Source organism: Trichoplax adhaerens, genomic scaffold, assembly GCF_000150275.1.
Source record: "Trichoplax adhaerens TRIADscaffold_2 genomic scaffold, whole genome shotgun sequence".
Classification (NCBI taxonomy): domain Eukaryota; kingdom Metazoa; phylum Placozoa; class Uniplacotomia; order Trichoplacea; family Trichoplacidae; genus Trichoplax; species Trichoplax adhaerens.
Genome location: NW_002060944.1, coordinates 9,253,301 through 9,274,573, shown reverse-complemented (window position 1 = coordinate 9,274,573; position 21,273 = coordinate 9,253,301). Strand labels below are relative to the sequence as shown.

At 32.3% G+C, this 21,273-nt stretch overlaps 3 protein-coding genes across 3 annotated transcripts; all 3 read left to right on the top strand.

The window, feature by feature from the left end:
• Window positions 1–2,250: 2,250 nt before the first annotated feature.
• TRIADDRAFT_63702 (uncharacterized protein) lies at window positions 2,251–4,370 on the top strand (the record flags this gene model as incomplete). The annotated part of the gene is made up of 2 exons (XM_002110164.1): window positions 2,251–2,355; window positions 3,597–4,370. Exons 1-2 carry the CDS (start codon window positions 2,302–2,304, stop codon window positions 4,368–4,370), a joined length of 828 nt encoding a protein of 275 aa, XP_002110200.1. The 5' UTR covers window positions 2,251–2,301.
• A 7,372-nt stretch (window positions 4,371–11,742) lies between these two features.
• On the top strand, window positions 11,743–13,387 carry TRIADDRAFT_53953 (uncharacterized protein; the record flags this gene model as incomplete). Its single annotated transcript, XM_002110163.1, has 2 exons — window positions 11,743–11,790; window positions 12,620–13,387. The coding sequence occupies 2 exons, from the start codon at window positions 11,743–11,745 to the stop codon at window positions 13,385–13,387; spliced, it is 816 nt and encodes a 271-aa protein (XP_002110199.1).
• Window positions 13,388–16,608: 3,221 nt separating this feature from the next.
• On the top strand, window positions 16,609–21,144 carry TRIADDRAFT_53952 (uncharacterized protein; the record flags this gene model as incomplete). Its single annotated transcript, XM_002110162.1, has 11 exons — window positions 16,609–16,686; window positions 17,806–17,943; window positions 18,018–18,618; window positions 18,743–19,074; window positions 19,247–19,336; window positions 19,597–19,689; window positions 19,888–19,967; window positions 20,130–20,219; window positions 20,430–20,483; window positions 20,679–20,759; window positions 20,868–21,144. The coding sequence occupies 11 exons, from the start codon at window positions 16,609–16,611 to the stop codon at window positions 21,142–21,144; spliced, it is 1,914 nt and encodes a 637-aa protein (XP_002110198.1).
• Window positions 21,145–21,273: the final 129 nt, after the last annotated feature.

The window sequence follows — 21,273 nt, the reverse complement described above, 5'->3', positions numbered from 1 at the left end:
CAATATATTGATGCTTAAATTACAATAAGTCAGTAATAATATATTATAATCCTTAATCTTACGTACAGATAAGTTCTGTTTTGTCACTTCTATCTGATTCAGTAAAAAAGGAATCGGTGATAAAATACGCCTTAGCAGTTCGATCCGCTTGGGAGTTATCCAATTATCATAGATTTTTTAAATTGTACCTAAAAGCACCATTAATGACGGGGTATTTAATAGATATGTTTGTCGATAGAGAAAGACTACTGGCTCTAAAAATAATTTGTAAAGCGTAAGTTTTTGTCAATATTTGCATTTAAGCATTGTTGTAGGGTACTTTTTTAAAGCAAGGTATAGAAATATTTTAAATATTGTTTTTACTACCATTTATTTTTAAAATACTGGAATCTTACAGTTATCGCCCTCAAATTCCTGTCGTGAAAGTAATGGAAGAATTAGGATACTGCAATAAAGATGGTTGCATTAAATTTCTACGCGAAAACAATGTGATCATTAGTAAGGATGAGACCTATATTGACACAAAACAAACGCATAATGTATTGACTAGCCTTGGATGAAAAATCTCAAGATTAATCTAAATATTGAATTGAGTTCATTTTGTCTTAATTACACTGATATTATACGGCCTTAAAATTTCTTCTTTACTGCATGAGACAATTGCATTGATGACATTTCAATTACCTGACTTTGATGAGCTCACACTTGCACCGATCAATAAGTGACTCTATCGGATGTTATATCAGCAACACATGTTCCATTTTTATGATCTTCTGACTAATACATGAAATGTGTATGATAATGGTGTAGCATTTACACATGATTTAATAGCAAAAACGCGATTTGCAACAAATTACTTTGTAATTGAATATGAAATTAATACAACTTAATTTGAGACCATATTCTTTTATGATAATATATGTAAATAGATATTTATATGCTGCATATAATGATGGTGTTATCGTATACGCCACAAACTATATGTGTACTATCTTGTATTTATAGCTGGACCTACTATTAGTAACCTCATTTTTAGTATTGATTAATGTACTATACTGTAGTATACCGATATTGTTCTTCGTTTTCATTTATGCTCTTAGATAATGTTGTGACTAATAACAATTTTCTATCATGGATATTAATTGAGAAGATTATAATTACTGTGACGTTATAGACATAATTTAGTACCTTATTTGGCAGATTTATACATCCGTAAGTAAAATTTATTTTGGTGTTGTTATTGATTAAAGTGCCATTGTAGTGGCTTTTCGTTAGGGTTGTTTGGCGAAGGGTGTTTACAATATATATTTGGAGGCTGTCATGATAACAGGTTTAATTGTACTATCTCCATTAATCAATCAATAAAAGCTAATTTAAGGAGAATCATCAGGCTTCCTAAGTCAACCTTTTCTTGACAATCAGTATGAACGTGCCCGTTTATTAAAATAAATAAAAGACTTCCGCCAGGCACTCCAAAACTAGTGAATTTCACTCAAATTCTACAACATTGTCGACGTACCGTATTTCAGACTTACCACTTCATCCTATTTATACTAACCTTTTTAGCAACAATAAAATAGAAATGAATGTACTGTTGTGCAACATCCAACTTTAATTAACTACAAATTCATTCACTGTAAACCTTATTCTAGCTAAATAGCTCGAAAGGCAAAGATTCTCCCTCCATCTCCAAAATTAATCGCACAGTATTTGTTTTGAATCATTAAGTTATTACGATTTCCTTGCCTAGATTAAGCGTGACCAGAATAACACCGGCTCGTGATAATGGTACGCCATCTGTAGGTAAAAAGAAACCCAAAGGAAATCTAGACACCATATGTTGTCCAATCTTTTATTTTCCTATATACAATTTAGCGTGAATAATCGTAGACGGGATGGGTTTACCCATGCTTTGATAGGTTTATATCAAGGTCAATATTAAATTATGGGACTGTAAATATACGAATAGATAAAATGATTAACTTTCAATGTTATTATATTTAGTCGTCTGCTAATGCGTTTACCTAATTTAATAAAGGAAGGAAATAAGTCTCGATATAATATCTATCTATGTACTATATTGAGTGCTCGCTTTCCAGATGTGGTGCCTTTTCATTATAACAATAATTTAGTCATTGATTGAAATTTTTATAGATAAACATACGCGTATTCTACTGTAATATAAAAGCTAACTGCTGGAAGCAAGCTGTTCAGTTGTGATAATATAGACTAGTAGAGCATTAGAAAAAACTATCATTAGTTGCACTTACTGGTTACAGCTAATTGGTATCGGCTGTAGAAATGCAGAAATACTTAACGACCGCGATCATCTGCCTGATTATATTCTTCTCCAATGTAAGAAAATTCGATTCATGTATTTTAAAATAATTTTGGAAAAAGCATATTTAATTCAGAAACGATACCTAGGATATTATAGAGCTTTATAACATTGATATTGCAATTTAAAATTCTATTTTAAGATGGAATGATAATATTAATTAGAACTAGAACACTTAAAATCCGATTTATTCGCTTAAATTCGATCCTTAAAAGCAATGTAAACATTTAAATAGCCTGTAGGTAACAGGAAAGAAAATAGAGTGTACAATGATATATTAATAAATACCATTTCTAAATTTTGATACTTTTAGAACATTAAATAGTTACTTTAAATAAATGAGACAGTCGATTTTGAACAGTTTGGCGTATAATTTTGTAACTTAGCTCATCAGACTTGAATGGAGTCTATTTGTTCTAGTTAGGATCAATAACTCAAATTAGCAAATGAAATATTACAGAGAGCCGTTGTTTCGTACACTATCTTGCAATAAACACCTAAATACTTATTAGAAAATATCAAGTCCTGAATATCTGGAGCGTATACCGATTAAGAACTATTAACCTTTTATACTGAGATTAATAACTTATCATGGTATATAGTGGTTACAGTTCAGTGATACGTTATACCGATGTTTTTCCTGCAAGAAAAATTTTCAAATCAAATCAAGTGTGATAAATTCCGTTCAATTAGAGTCAAGTTTAACAGTTGCTCTTACAATCACCTGATTAGACTATTTTAATTTTCTATGCAATTTGCCAGCTGATGTTTAATAAAAGTGTAAAAATTATTGCTATGTACTGCAATATCAATTATACTCGTATCTCAATTTTTCGACATATTTACGAATCATTAGGGAACTTTTAGGGCAATGTTTTACCATAATTGTTTTAAAGTTCAATTTTTACTCGATAAATTGAATACAACAGCCTTCAGAAAAAAAAATTCGTGAACCATTAATTTATAAGTGATCGACCTTAAATTAAAAGTATTAAATATTCAATAAAACCTAGTTGTCAAATTCAGATACCTTACAATTATATTATAACTCTATGTCATTATACAAGGATTACAACATCGCAAATTGCAAAAGATCTTAATATCGGACTATTTGTTGCATTTGACTAAGCTTAGCGTCTATAAATGTCACAACGATGATTTTATTCTATATATTTTATTCGTATAATTCAGTACGATAAAAAAAGCGCAATCTGATGATATTTACTTGATCTTTAAATTTCGATTTATACTATTTTAGGTCGATGGTGCCGCACAACCTTTAAAAAGAAGTTGTGCTGATTTCTCAGCGAAAGGAACACCAGTCGTACGAAGAGTCATTTATGATGGCAATGATCAACCCTACAACGTCTTATGCGTATATCAAGGAGTTGATGTCTATACTATGATTGAGTCTTTTAATAAGACCAATTCATTAGATGCCAATATAGCCGCCAGTTTTTCTGTTGATAATCCCGTTAATCAAGATGTTGCCGATAATAAGGCATTCCCTATCGACTTATATCGATTATCTAAAGACCGTATGAAATATTTAGCAGATCGATCAACATTTATTTGGTCTTCTTGTGATGTTATAACAAATCCAAACAACACCTTTAATCCTCTATCAGTAGGTACTGATTATATTATCAGTTCTCTCAATGCTGATAGTCGAAAGCTACTCTTTGATACAGCATTTGTTCATAATGGTATTAATAATTGCATGACTGTTCGTGGTATGCTATTTGGAGAATACTTTGACGATAAATCAATACCATTTTACAGCAAATCAAATGTCCATTTCCATTCTAGCATCGACGAATCGACAGATTTGTGCGGCAAGCATAACTTCAATTTCATCACTAATCCAGTTGATTCGGCACAGTGTGGTGTTCGAGATTATCCACCTAATGCACCTGCATCAGTCAATGTCTTTGGTTCCTATAACAAATGCACATCGCAATTTGCTTGCGCTAAAAATGATAATTCTATTACCACATGGTGGCTTGGTGCACCTATGCCTGGAACCAGCTAAATAAATGATTATTGAATTAAATTATGACTTAAATGGAATAAAGTTGCTGCTAGACTTAAATTTGTCTTCATGAATGCCTATAAGAGCAACTATTTGCTGTTTAATGTCATAATATTAATAGCCTTGACGGTCATTTTATTAGAAGATATCGTTAAAACTAGTTGGTATCGTTGCGATGCCATAGTTAGATGATTTAATTTGATCTGACTAGTATTGGTAAATGATGTAGGAACTAGAATAATACTGTTATATTCTATTAGTTTTAATTATTCTGCTTCTATTAGTCTAGATTGTGCTTCTTTAAAAAACGATTAAATTATTATCATTTTCAACGAAAATCCATGCTATAAAGACCTATTCTAGCGTTTAGCTTTAGTTACTATTTATTTACTGATATTTATTATAGTAATTATCGTAACTTCTGAAGTAGAAAAATAAGACTATCATTTCAATTCATTCTACCCATTTAGATTATTTTATTTTATTAATAGCCATGGGTATAGCATAGCAATGACTTCTCAATAGACTCATGATATAGATTTCAATATCATCAACTTTAAAAGATACATAGTTAATTCAATCATCCCATAGTATTGATAAGAAAGCAATACTGTGCAAATGTGTGATTTACTACGTAAATAAAACTTTAAACCGTTAAAAAGGGCTTATAACTTCCAACGGGTTCGAATTTCTCAGCGTTCCATTAAATCGCTGTAGGCAACTAAACACGGCGGAAATATGGGCGTATACCTCAGATCCTGAGGAGATCTGATAACTATAATTAACTGAATATGATCCAATCTTATCATAAGTCCATGAGCGTGGGAAATTTGAGTTCTAGATATGATCGGCTTATTTCCTAATGCTAAGAACAAGATTCTTAAAATTTGAATTCTATCTAAATCTAAAGAACCACTTGTACCTTCTTCAGTTTCCTCAACTGCTTGCTGATGTATCCTAGACTACCTACGGTAATTCAATGCACTACGGTTCTGTAGCACATTGTCAAAATTTTTAAGAAATGTAGAAGATTGAGAAATAAGAACATAGAATTCCCTTTACTTTATTACTTTCGAGTGAAACAACATAATCTTGACACGTTGCAACCTAATAAGCTCCTCTACTATGATATAAATGCTATTGATGTAACTAGAAATTCGATTAGTTTCATTAAAGATATTAGAAAATGCTGTTACTGTATTTCTATATTTATATATACACAATATTGTATCCTCGATCTATATCGGTCAGCTTGCTCACGCCAATTGCATTTTATCAGCCAGTACTAAAATCAATATAGATTATAGAGTAGAAGCAAAAGGTCTAGCATTTCATCCGATTTTTTAATTAAGGTAGTTCCGTAATTCTATTCTCAAATTTTTTACGCTTCAATGATATTATTGAATCATATTCCGCTAATATTATTTATTGAGTAGAATATACTCTTACTCAACGAAACGCTAAAGGTGTATTAGAAGTAATTTTAGTGATATGATAGTAATAATTTATTTCAAACTTAGTCTGCTACTGAACAGCGTATAAAAACTAACTAAAAGCGATAGAAGAGGGATAAGTTACTAACTTATGGCAGAAAAAAGATGCACCATGATTAAACTAGTGTTGTTTCATATTTTATCCTCTCAAGTACCCAATGTTTAAGTTAAACTACTTATGTACATAGTTATATAACACTATCAGACTTGCCCAGTTTTAATAGCCTTTGCAACAGCTGCGTTTCAAACTTAATTTAAAGTAGGGCATATCCGGATACACCATAGAAGATTAGATCGGTATCTTGTTATATTTGCAATATAAAAGCTACTTCTTTCACATCTTAATTATGTTATGTAGCCGCATCTCTATGCCATGAATAATGAACAAGAAAACTAGGAAAAGTAGAAATTTAGAGCTGCTGCTATTTTAGACCCATAGAATACTTATTTAGCCATAGTATCAAATCAGTTGAGTCAAAGTAGAACGAAAAAGAAAAGGTCAAGAACAAACATCAATTTGATATAATTTACTTTGCAAGAACTCGCGTGATATAGCCAAAGCGGAGGTAGATTTTGAAGTTATAGGGAGTTCACGTGCATAATGAGAAGGCACTTTATATCATCAACCTATCTATAAATGATTCTGAAAGGATATAAACAACAGGCACAAAATCAAAAGTAATTCTAAAAATATTTGTCGTAATTGTGAATTAGAGAGAGCCATATACCAGGAACGGGATTAATGTTAGACTAAATAATACAAATCTATTCGCGTGACTTTATCATAGATAAAAGCAACGGATCAATGGTCTAGTTCTCGTGAGCTATATAGATAATTCTGATATGACAACAATTGTAAATTTTTTAACAGCGGAGTCACGATTATTCACGATCATTTCCTAATGAGATTTAATTAGGATATGGTGACTGATAATATTTTATAGAATTGAAAGGGGAAGACCAAACTAGTAATTAATGACTTAACATTCAAGGATAAGCCACTATCATCATCAACAATAAATTATGGTAATAGGTCACGCTTGTAATAACTGACTCTACGTTGACAGTACTTTAAATCTTCATTATTGGAATTAAACACATGGAACTGATAGTTAGGAGATAATAATCTCATAATGTAACATAATTTGCCCGGCTCCACCATACGCCCTAAATACAAACATAAGTAGTATTACTTCAGCTATAGTTCTAGATTGCCAAGATTAACCTAGTTCGGATTTAAGCCCAACCCATCTGACATTAAAAGTGTAGTTAGAGATTAATATTGGTCAACTTGATAAATTGCCATAGTATCGTACGGGAATATATCTAAGTCAGCAATGATTTAAAGGTAGAAGAGGATAAATTGTGAGCAAGACCGAAGTTCTATAATTCATCCAACCAAAGAGATACTACCATCTGTTGCCCATTACTAATTTTACGGGACGATGAATACATACCTGTCAGCATGTAAAATTAATAATTAAAACTACTCATCATGATGATTAAAAATTGAATTTTTTACAATTTTACTGAGTGCAATCTCATAATAAGGTTAATTTTGTAGGATGGATGATTAACCTGGAAGTGAACTAAAGTTTTTAAGATCATATTCTCATTGTTGTAGTTAAATTGGATTTAGGAATTAATTTCGCAGCTTTGTTGTAACACACCCAATATTCATTTTGAAGAAATTGATTATTTTTCTCATATTACTAAGATGAAGCCATAAGAAAAAGAGAATACAAAAAATCTTGTTAACAGATGTCATCAAGTCATTATTAATTGCTTGAGAAATGAAAGATAACATAAAACGTGCATATGTAAAGATCATATCCGGTTCAATAATTCAATTAGCTAAAATAAATGAGTAAACTATCTGGGCTAATAACCGGAATTGAAAAATAGCTGAAATCAGAGCAGTATTTTCCGGCCATAGCATGAGAAAAAATCAAAATTTACAAATACTAAACATGAAAAATTTCAGTTTCATTCAAATTATTAGCAAACATTTGCCTATTCATGCTATTCTTTGAATTTTTGTGATTGGTTGATCATTTTTACATATTGTGGCTTTCGCTTTGGTATTCTTAAGAGTTAACTTTGAATTCGTATTAGGATTATAACACTTCGAATAAAACGTATGAATTAGCTACTGTTAATAATTTTTTGGTTTTTATTCGGTTTATCGTAACTTTAATCCATCATGCCCCCCCCCTAATACTGATACTGTAGTAACGATAAGGAAACCCGTATGTAGTATAACATTAAATAAATTCTAAGTTAAGTTTGTAAATTGATGAAATTTTGTGTTAGTCAAGACTCTGGCATTTTAAAGCTTTCTATCTCATAACTTTTACATATTTAATCAAAATTGTATTTACTTCAAAATTGATTAGCTATTAAGAATCAATCGTGGTAGATAAACTCTCGTTATTAAACATAAATGGCATATGGAAATTAGCTGTTACATAACTCTACAAGTTTTGTACTGATACTATTTTACCAAGGTTCTAGGCCATACTGAACTATAGTTTACGCTTGTATGATAATAGTTAAGAGAAGAATTTGCTAGTTCCGTAAGAATTATTTACAGAGGTGATATACTACACACCATTTCCATCAGCTACACTTACGTGCATAGCAGCAAATACTTAGATATGCTAGCATATCCATTTGCAGATAAAAGACATTAAACTAACACTCCAATTATCTTAGGAACCCAATAAATTAATTTTACTTATAACATACTACTTCTAAATCGTCAGCGAATAAAATAATACAAAATAGTCTCCGTTTACTATCAGATTGCTTCTATCTCATAATTAATTGCCATTCAATTTCGTTTATGACTTTTCTACCCATCGTTGTTACGTTGTTCAGTAGGGTATCAGATATGTTATAAGATACATTGCTATGCATGCTAATAACCCATACAAAAAAGCTAGAATGAAATTCATGTTGACGAAATTAGATAAAAAACAAGCTATTACTATTTATTTTATAAATTTTATCGTTAAAGTAATTAAAGACAATTAAATTATAGCTTTTAGATATCGACAGCCAGAACTTGAGGCACAAGTAAATTATTTGGATGCACTGTTGCTTAACATTAGCCAATATCTACCTCTGTAATCTTTATTGCAAGTCATCTTATGTATAAGCGAATGTATGCTCAAAATAGAAATTTCACTGATCTTGATACCATCAATAAAATTCCTGTTCTGAGCGATATTTTTAAATTTAAACCAGATCAATCATTAAGCTCTCCATGTCTATACTGAACTATAAGAAGTGGCAAAGGCTTCGATAGAGAATTTCTTAAATAAGGTGAATTAACTAGCTGTACTAGTTCTTTCATAACTATTGCTCACCAAAAATATTACTTAATCCTGATTTGAGTATTTGCAATACCTCCAGATAGAGCAATGGATATCTTCTTGTTTACACGACTACTTTAAAATGCAGTCAAAAAGTTTATGAGAAAAATAATTAAATTTTGGCTTCTATGTTACAAATTTGATCCTATAATGAATTCTAAGTGAAATTCTTACTCAATTAAATTATCATTGATAAAATTCAAATAGCACTAACAGGATTACTGTAGTTTAATTAAAGCGGCTTCTGCTAGATTATATACAACGATAATGATGTAATTCTTTTCAATTCCAATCAATTATTAGCATCTGCAACATCTAAGTAAATTCAAATAACCTGGTTACTTTGAAATAATTTTATGAATATTAATACTTTCACGGCAGTTAAGCAAGCATATTCCTCATATAGCTAGCAATAAATGAAATGATTTGCATCAACGTTTCTCATTTACTTTAAGGCCACAATTAAATGTAAAAATCATCGGCCAAAGCTGTTGACCATGTTAATCTGCATTTGTTTCATGAAAAGATAATTTTTATCAAATACTGTACCATCTGTATCTCTAAGCTTTCAGCAAATATTTGTTTTGCAACACATCTTTATCTTGAAATTATCTCGACGTTGGCTTCAAAAATAATATCATAGAATGGCTTCAAGTATAGCTGAGAAGTTAGCTTACAGCATTTCTAATGCTTTTTCTATAGGAAAATAGCTGAAGTCATTTATAGTAAAATCCCTTGTAAATGTCAAAATTATTCAAATAAGGATAAGAACTTCACCTGGATCTATCAAATCCAGACTTATTTCGCTTGTAGGCTAAGGAAATCCAATAGATATTTTTGATATTTACAAGCTAATGAATAGACCTTAATTGATCTACCTTTAAGGAGAAGTACAACTAAAGAATTATGGGTATCTATTCGTATAGATAATTATATGATTATAAATATTTGCTAATAATTATAGCAAATGTCAATGATACAAATCTGATTGAGCCTGTTTAGTTGGATGTTATAAGGATAAATCAATGCAACACCTGCGCAAACTAGATTCACATACAACAATTCAGCTCTCCAGCTGTTACTCTAATTCTAACAGAGAGTTTATTATAGAAATTATCTACTGCAAATTTAATAAAGTAATCAAGTTTAATGTACTACTGCCAATTTTATTGTTGGATGTATTCTAAAATTCTTAGAATTGTTGATTATTTCATTTTTATGATTGTTTCTCATTCATACATCTCAGTGAGAGGAAATAAGATAATACTCGAAAATAGATAAGACTAAGTAGGAGTTTAAGGAAGGGAATGTTTGCTATTCATCCAAGGATCGACTGAGCTCACTCTCGTCAACACATTGTCTGGATTTTGGATACTAAATACTCAGTCTGATCGGATTTGTTAGTTTTACTGATGGTTCAAGTTTCCACCTGTAACAATTATTGCTTCCAGCTCTATTCTAAAATCAAATTATAACATAAAAGATTCTGCTTATTCATGGCAAAAAAACGCCTTACTATCATTATAGTTTAATAAATATTAAACGTACAAAAAGATAGAATAGGTATTAGCTCGTTAAAGAAACTCTTTACTAAGAATTAGCCTGTTAGCTACCGTATAAGAATTATGATGATCTCAATATTAAATTTAGTGCTTAAAAGATTATCGGTCTTAGATTATTAAGTCTATTTCATGCACATATTACGAATATAATCTAGCTCCAAATTCTCCTGAGACAGCTTAGTAACAAAATTAAACAATGCGTTAGATATACGTAAAAATTTATATAGTATATGTACCTACCGCATATTTACTTGTTAATCTATTTAGTTTAAAAATTAATTGCCTTTATGCAATCATGTATCCACTTGTATCCTGTCATTGTGAAATAATGATGACCTAAATTGAATTATACTGCGGATTAGCTAATAAATCAATGACATTAATGTCTTATTTATTTATTTAAATCGATAATCCATTTCCTCTTGCATATAAATTGACTCTTTAAATTGGAATTAATTGCACAAATTTATGAAAAAAGCAATCAGTTTATGGAAAAAATTTGTAAGCGACATTAAATGGACTCCTCTATATCTGATGCAATGTAATCAGTACCGATTGAATAGGCTAGATAAATAACGTAACTAAAATAGATCGAGATTTTATTTATTTACAGTATATTAGGATATTTTTTGATCTCGTCACGCTAGACAATGTTAATAATAAATGAAATTGTAATTGTCAACATAAGGCCAGGGTTAGATGTCATGATAATGTTGGACGATATCATTCATTATGGATTGTGTTTAATTTGTATAGAGTTCGAAATTACTACAAAAGTGCAATCCAACCTCTTTTTAAATTATTTCTGCAGCACAAATTACCAGTAAAGTATCATTAGAATTTTGATTTGAGGTATCATCAATCCATTGATTCCTTGTACATAAATTCTCAACTATCCATCAACTTACCTGAAATCTTATTCCAAGAATTTGAATCTAACATGATCAAATTAGCTACTAACATCTTCTTGACTCTTTTCTTATGCAGTGTAAGTTTATTATTACAATTTTTTTATCCTTGATTTCAATTCTCGATCATTAACTATGCTAATCCATTACTTTTCAGCTATCCTTTGAGATATCTTGTAGTAGATCTCAATCATTGATAACGTATCGTTCTTTTAGTACAATTTTTCACTTGAAATCTTTTATCACTCGTGTAATTTAAACAGTGGATGAAAATACTGTAATTTAGAACTTTTAATTTGTTCCCATAGAAAAAGATTGCTAGCGAATAGAATCAAACTGCTTTGCAATATAGATCTAATGCAAAATATTTCAACTACTGACAGATTTTAATCAGCGTATATTTTTACCGATATTTCTACTTATATGCGTATACTTCCATTACCTTACACAGGAAATAGCTTGGGCACTAAAGTCCCGCGGTTGATCTCTTTTTAAGCAACATTTTTTTAATAGATATTACTACATAGTATTTGAATAAATTAGATAATTTTTTCCTTTATTAGCTAGTATAAATATTACTGTCGGAATATCTATAGTCAAAACAAGGTTAAACCTGACTTGTTTGCTATTTTTATTAAACCAAGACGATGGAAAGGATATTAGCATATATTATTAATTAAAAATTGTAATTGAATAAAGGAATCTCTAAGGTTTAGCACATAATATTGCTATCAGATTGGTTACGATAGCATTTGTTAAGTATTACTAATTTAGTGAATATCTGCTAGTAGCATCAAAAGACTAGCATTTACTCTATACTAAATTCAAAATTTTATTAATATTTTATGTGAACTATTTTTACGACCACCAACATTCGCTTTAATTATGCTTACCATTATGACTTTTTAGTGTGTTAACGCTGCAACTTTTAAAGCCAGATCCTGCGTTGATTTCCCCCAAGCAGGAAGCAAAGTTGCTCAGAAGACAGTCTATGATGTTAACGATCAGCCATATAACGTCTTGTGCTATTACGATGGACTGGATATCTATACTTTAATTGAATCATTCAATAAGACCAATTCACTTCATTCTAAAATTGCAGCCAGCTTTGCAATTGACACAGCTGTTAACGAAGATACGTCTTCATCTGTATTTCCTCTTGATTTATATCGTTTATCCAAAGCCCGTATGGAATATCTTGCTTCGAAATCGACGATGTTCATGTCTTCTTGCAATGTAGTTATTAATCCAAATCAATTCCAATCATCGTCGGTTGGCCATGACTATATCAAGGGCACCCTTGATCAAAATAGTAAACGTTTATTTTTCGAAAGTGCTTGGCTAACATTAGCTTCCGACAATTGCTTAAGCGTTAGCGGAAACGTCTTTGGAGCTTCTTTTAGCGCTAAATCAATTCCAGTATTTAGTCGTAATGATATCCATTTGCATATGAGCGTTGATGAAAGCAAATCATACTGTGATAAGCATGATCTACTCCTCGTGTCAGAACCAGCTAAAGTAACAGCATGTGGAGTAAGCGATTATCCACCTGGAGCACCAGCAACAGCTAATCTATTTGGTAGCTATAATAAATGTACAAAAGATTTCTCTTGTTCTGGCGCGGATGGATCGATTACCAGTTGGTGGTTAGGCAGTACTGCCCCACCTATTTATTAATCCAATTACTTTACATCAGCCCAGCTTTAGCTCCTTCTTATGTACACCGTTATATGGGCTTGTAAATCAATCTTTCAATTTTAGTTTTTAGATTATCAATAGTACTCGTATATTAGATTCTGTTGTAAATCAAAGCTCCAAAGCATAACATTAATAATTTAATGGATAACCGATACAAATAAGCTCAATAAGTATTAAAGTCCTTCGTTGTCATCAATGTCAGCTCTAGCCAATGCTATAGCAGAACTAATTTGGTAAATTCTGATTGAAATAGATTAGTTTCAAGTAAATAGAGAGAAGTCATTCTTTAGTTCTGATTATCCACAAATTCGATAAACATAAGCCATTTAGATATAAACAGTAGTAACAGTTGCTGGAAGTAGATCATCTTTCATAGACATCTATTCCGTAGAGCTCCATAGCAGGTCTAATTTGATAATTTATTGAAAATTAGTTGAAATACATGAATTCATAAAATACTATAACTCTTTGTGAAAAGATGCCTTAATTAATAGAGCATACGTAGATATCAATTATAATGAGCTTTATAGTAAGTCAGTTATAGTCATTCTGATCCATCATAAATGATTTCAAATAAATAGATCAATTGCTATTAGCTCTGTTCATCGATAAAATTTAGTATTTGGTGGCTATTTCGATACGTACAAAGGTAAATTATAATATTATCTGTCATAGATAGCAAACCTATAGGACTGCTAGCATATTTAACTCCTGCGTAGTGATGTAAGAAAACTATATGGTAGATTCTATAATTATTCCGCTATATTACTAATATCTACATCGATCGATTTTCCTATGTAATTCGAGAATCATTTATCCAATAAATTAACTCCAGCTACGCAACCATGCAATTATGTCTATTCTCTCTATGATAATATCAAAACTAAGCTAATCCGTGCAATAAGATATTTATTCAAACGAGCCATATAGAAAAAATATCAAGATGGCGATTTTAAAATTGTAGAATTGACGGACTAATTGGCGGCATTGTCAACGATTTATTTTTCATACATCTTTTTAATATTTTAATCCCGAGTTTGCGAGAGCAGTATAAACCAAGTAGTGCAATGCTCCTTGAGTTGTGTAGATTAGTACACTGCAATCGGATATATTTCATTTTCGTTCTTGAAAATCTATTTGCGTAGTTTGATTAATATATCAAGTTTTCGTTAATTTTGGAGTGGGAAGGCATCCTATTAAGCATTGTTCCTATTGTAAAAGATTAATTATAGTATGCAATATGCAGTATTGCAATATCCTATTCAGTAAAAGGATGCTCAAGATGGAAGATGGAAATTTAAGCTTTAATTTACGTTTAATAATATTTATTTCGATGTCAAGTTCGATCAATTGGATGTTGAGATAGTTATTGGTCGTGAGTATCAATCTATTAAAATGAAACGGACAAGAAGACCGAATCCACGTACAGTATACGAAACAGAGAGTATGCTGAGTTTTAATAAGTTATGCTGCTAATTTATATTCAAAATTGTGATAGACCGACATAGATGGATTAACAACACGAGCAACAGCAACATCTTGTAGAATAATCTACTAGTTCATACTGTAATACTGTATGTTCTCATAATAAATATAATTAGAATTAATGGTAATCTATACGTTAAGTATTACAGGCATCCATGAATTATACAGGTATGCTGCAAAAGTGCTTATACAGTAAAGTATAGCAGTCGTAATATATTTCATTTTAGATAACTTATCCAGGAATGTACTGATGATGATTTATCTAGGATGCCTTACATGTTTTTGATAGATAACAGAGTACTTGTCCATTATTAATATCTGTGTACTAATGCTGTAATTAATTTGTGTTTATATCGATTTACTTTAAATTGGTCCATTTTTTTTCAATCCAGTTTGGTTTCCGTTATGTCTAGCAATATAGATATAGCAATATATTGCAGCCTCTTGATGCTAGGGGAGATCGTCGGTATTTAGAGTAATCAATAATAGGAATATACTGTACGCCAGTGTTCTTAAAAGTCAACCGGAAGCCCGACTCGAACCCGATTCGAGGGTAGGATTCGGGTTAAAAATTTCTGTGATGATACAGTGTTTGTATAGCGATTTTTTTCATTTCGGGTTGGAAAATCAACAATTTGATTGGGGTTTAGGTTGCATTTTCACTCCATTAAAGGACTCTACAGTACGCGTATATCTAAATTTTATAATTGAATAATTTAGAATCGTGCCATCGGTCGATGTCGAAGATCGGCCTAGCAGTAAGCCTGCAGTGTCTCATTTGATCACTGTAGTTATAATTTTCCTTCTTACAAATTTTCGGCTTGTAGTAAGATAATATAGAGATAGCATATCTATAGAACGAGAACAAGTAACATTGTCGATTAAATTCTTTCAACTGTAGAGCAAAATGATTTCAAAGTAGTAGGATGATAGACAATGCGTGTTCAAATGCATCTAAAATGGCGATTTTCTCGCCAATTGCGAGATATTGGCAGGGAAATACTCCGCATTAAAGCGGTCTATCTCTACTAATAGAAGTTGTATAAGAAAAGTAATGCTAATTCTTCTTATTAGGCACTTTCAATGAGCCTAAAACCCCAAATTTACGACCAAATTATTCAACTATTGCTCAAAGAAAATCAATATTTGCATGGAGGAAATGATTTTTCCAATCACCCAAAGTGGAATCTGCCTGGCCTGGCAATTTTGTCAAAATCCTTGTCATCGATGCGCACTGTATTCCATACTATACCCCGTATCACTTTTAGCCATTTGGTACCTTATCCTTGTTTAGACTGACGTCGCACCTGGGTACTACTGGTACCGATCATCGGCATTGACCATAGAGAATTCCCAACTGCAGCTTAGCTCCATACTGTACATTGATGACTTAACTAGCGCATAAGTATCATTCGTCCCCAACGTCTCTTGTAGCCTTTACCTGAGCGATCCTACAGTACGTACTGTAGTCGGTAGACTATAACACAGTATCTTGTACTGTACGGTTTGTACCGTACCGTACAGTACGGCAATGGACTGTTACCGTACCGTACAGGACCAGATCAAGATTTCAAAAATTTGCAAATGCCCATCATGGCGGCAAGCCTAATGTGATCTTGCCCAACAAATCAATTCAACCCTAAGAATCGACAGTAATGCCTGTTTTACGTTCTTAACTTTGTAAATTGAGTGGAAAACTGGACGAAATAAGCATAATGGAAAGTAGAACTGCTCAGGAAGATTTTCCAACTTCTTGTATTCGCATCAATGGCAGACCTATTTTGCCAGTCAGGGTAAGTTCCACTTCAGGTACTGTTTACACTTTGCAATTGATTCGATCCTACCTTAAACCTGATCCAAGAAGACCAGCAGACCTGATTCTGGACGAGTCCTGTGTCGTATTTTGCCTACCAATTGCCCTAATAGTACTCATGGATATAATTGCGGTAGAATCATTCAATCAAATCGTGCCGTCGTAATCCTCCATTAGCTGACGTCAGTTTTATGACTACCCATCCATTGGAACTGATCGTCGAGATGATTACTGGTATACCAGTGATGATCATGATAGACTAAATACTAGTAGGATAGGCAAGGCCTATCATGTTTCTATACACAACAACATCGACAAGAGTAAGGAATGAAATTTTTAAGCTTGATTCACAGTTAGGAAATTAGAATGCAGTTATTGTAGTGTAGCTTCACGCAAGTCTCAAATACCTTTATCAATCTGCCAGTTTGCATAATAAAATCCCAATAGACTCAACCCGAGAGAATTGGTAAGGTAAAATAGTCATCGTCGATTGGCAGCAAGAAGGGCTAATAGAGAGATATAGCAAATTATAAAAATTGACTATAGTATGGCTGCTTAAACTTGTAATATCGCATAGACGAATCAAAGATTAATACAAGAATTGCATCAACTAAATTCTCTACCGTGATTGATTGATTATAATGCATAATATTTATATTCGTATTACTCGTGTTTACTTTTCCGATGGTTTGAAATGGTTAGTCTTCATTCGATCAGGAGGTTAAGGAAGTGCACTACCTCAAAATAGATAAATAAATCTTTGTTACGAATTATTGAAAAATTTGAAATACCTGCTAAAATGTCTAGTAGTCCTTGAATAATTTTGATCTTAGTATAGTTACGTATAGCGATAACTCCTTGTATGGATGATTAATCAATCGGTGTACAGTAAAAGGGACTGTGATTCTTAATTCAAACAACCATGTTGCTTTAGGACTTGGGATGTGCTTGGTATTTGATCCTAAACGTAGAAATTTTGTATAAATTTGATTAAAGTGCGGGTAGTTTACCTCTGCAGTGTGATTGAAATTAACATCCCAATTTCGATTCTGCTTCGTATTCCTTAATAAAACATTAATTTAATCCAAATCATGCACAGGTCGATGATAATTATAAGAATGAAATTGCTAAATATAAAGCCATGGCGATTGCTCGGCAAAAGAAACTTGAGGATGCCAAGAAAGCAAAGCATAAACAATTACTTCAGGATATAGACATGAAAATGAAAGTGTTAGAGGTATGACATCTTACCAAATTGATCATTAATCTTATGACCGAATCTTTCTCATTCCTGTTTCCACTGCTCCATAGGAGAAAAAAAGAAATCGTCAAAAGTTAGAGCAAGTATCTGAATCGAATCCAAAACAACCTTCTGAACAAGATTCGGCAGTACTCAGCATAAACAACGTTAACCACGTCAGCGCTGATCATAGCAGAAAAAGTAATAACGACAAAAAATCGGAAACTTATCTCGAAGAATTTCCATTAGAGACTAACACTAGTTCAAGTAACATTGAAAATGATAACAGCTTCAGAATATCTGAAAAGGATAATGCAACACCCAAAAAAGAGGAACATTTAGCTAGTAACGATACAGAATTAAACGAGACAAACGCTGATTCTAGTAGCGATACCGGACTAGTTGAGGATTTAATTAAAGAGTTTAGTCAGCATTCATTACAAACACCACAACCAAGCGATCAGGAAGAAGCTATCAAGGATGAAATCCTATCTGTAAAGAACCTTGGTAGTCATCACACTCGCGCTCCTGAAACAGGTGATAGTACATCTTTGAAAATGCCAACTGTTGATAATTTCCAATTTACCAGTCTAAGAAACTACAGTCCGCCAAATAAAGATATTTACCATTCACCGACACAAGAGGACAATAACGAAAGCGTAGCATCGTCAGGTAGACACGTATACTGTGCTAAGATTATATTTTGAAAAAGATTGCATTGTCTGACCGATAAAATACAACAGTTGTCAAGGGAAAGTATACGGAAACTTTTAACATGTGTTATAAATTACTGTAGACGATTCTACAGTGTTACAGGCATTTAGTGAAGATCGACCACCTAGCAGACGTCGATTAAATATGGATCAAGTTGTTGAACCTATTGAAAATCCTCAGAGTGTGGATGATGTCGATGATGCTAAAATTCGGTCGTCATATGAAATTAAAAGGGCCTCTCCCAGTCGCATTGTAATTGCCAGACCTCAATACATATTTGACGATAGTATGGATCCATTCGATACTGATGATAGCATTGAGACCGTGCCAATGAGAAATGATTTTTCATCCGAAACGATTAGTAAAGAGCAAATTGCTCCAATACGGGCTTGGATGGAACTTCATGATATCAACGTAAGAGATTAGTTTTCTTCGTATGTAGATATTTGCGTATGTAAGAGAGATTACTGAATCGTTGAATACTTGTAGATTATGTCTACAAACTAAAGTGTGAAGACGCGGATAATGATTTACGTGTTAATATTTTATTGGTTGTCAGCGTAATCTGAATAATTTTCTCTCGCAGTTTGATAAGGTATCAGCTATAGCGAAGGGATTCTTGACACGTTTATTGATTCGAACGGAAAGAGTGCAAGCTATCATTCAAACCATTAAGGTAACTCTATTACAGCATATAACAGACCTTACCTGAATATAGTATTGCTCCACTAAGTCCTTTATATTAATGTAGGATTCGAACCTCGTCTTGCATAGCTTAAAAGATGACGTAGGCAATACGCGTTCATCTATTCGAGACTTTACATTCAGGGAGCGAATCCTTTCGCAAGTACTATATTATAATTCTATACAAGCATAGATTCTTACAACGTAACGGCAGTTGAGATGACTGCTTCTCTCATTCTGTGGATTTTTTAGCTTAAAGCCGCTCGGTATTCACTAAATGATATCTTTATATCGGCTCCTTCGCACGTACGGATGAACATAATTGCAAATGATAGATTAACCAAGGTTGGTTTTGATCTGTATTATGACAACGTGGATGTTGTAATTTTAACATTTAATAAATTATTCGCAGGAGATTTGCTAATGATTACAATAGTTTCGCTATTTATTTGATATTCTTACTGCAAACGGGAAAATTGCTAGTATTAAAGTTAGTAAATGTAATCAGTAAGGCTCTAAACGCTGTTAAACTCGTTTCAACAGAATTCTCGACAGTCGTCAGCGAAGAGTAAGCCATTGGGTCTAAGTCGAGCAACGCGAATATCTCTTAACAGACGTCTGAAGTCTGCGTATCCTGAACTTTATCTTGATACAACTTTTAGAACGTGTACACAAGTTCCACTGCTCACGCTATCAAGTCAAACTTTGCAGAACTTATAAATTCATTAGATCTGCTATACACGTATACATGTATTATACCAATGCTGCTCATTTCACATACGTAGATTTAATCAATTCTTCCTTGACTGCATAAGCAACAGTAGCAATAAAACAACTGAAAGTTCTAAGAAAGAAAAATCAAAAATTTTAACGAGGTTAGAAAAGTAGGCTTTTATCTATTTTCACACACGTTTTATCCTACTTACCATTAGACTGCTTTATCAGTCGTATATTCACTTGTTTACAACAAAATGTGTATGGGTTTCTTTCTGTCTTCTTATGTATAGTTTTACTATTCAGTTTATTCAAAATCTTTATGTCAATCATTGTATTCTCCCTTAATGACTTTCTTGTAACCGAAATAGTTTTCCTCAGCCTGAGCAAAGTGTTCAATCGCCTTATCTTCGTGGTAATAAAAGGTGAGTGAATTTGTGGCACACTTTGAAAAATTAAAAACTACGAGCCTGCTGTGTTGATTACTTTACACTATTTGATCTATATCGCTTTGTGTATAAAAATGAGCACTCTGTAGATTTGTCTTTATGACATCATTTTGTTAAGTACTTATCAATCCGCAATAATCTATTCCTTTGCTATGGTCATGTTACTATTAGAATTTTTGGCTCTAGTAACACTCCAAATGTAGCTCGTGCATCGCAACATAATCGATCCCCTACTGTAATATTAGATTTAGGGTATGTTCCATGAAATGTTTGAATTATTTAGGTTATTTCATTCAATTGTTTATTGCAATATCTTTTATGCTGATTTTCTACGTTATCTTTGCCTTCTATAAAACTTAGACATAAACGTCATTTAGAATCGGATCCTGTACAATTAAAGAAATCTCGTCCTGCGTCGGCCATCATAGAGCGTGGATACAACAAAAAGAGTGTTGCTGACCGTGTTACTCTAAGTAGTGAATTTTTAAGGCGAAATAAACTCGATCAGTCACCAAAGACTGTTTCACCCTATTCAAGAAAAAAAGGCACGCCGAAGAACTTAAATTCTAAATTTCCTAAAAAGACTAATTATGGCGGAGCTATACCACTGGCGCGAAATATTTCCAAGAAGATCTAAGAATAGTTTTAATTTATTAAGCATTCATTTTGTAACGCTAATTAATCGACCTGTTTATTTATAACATGACCCCTTAGTAATTCTTATTGCTAATTATTTTGCTACCAGTCTTTAGGTACTCATGAGAGA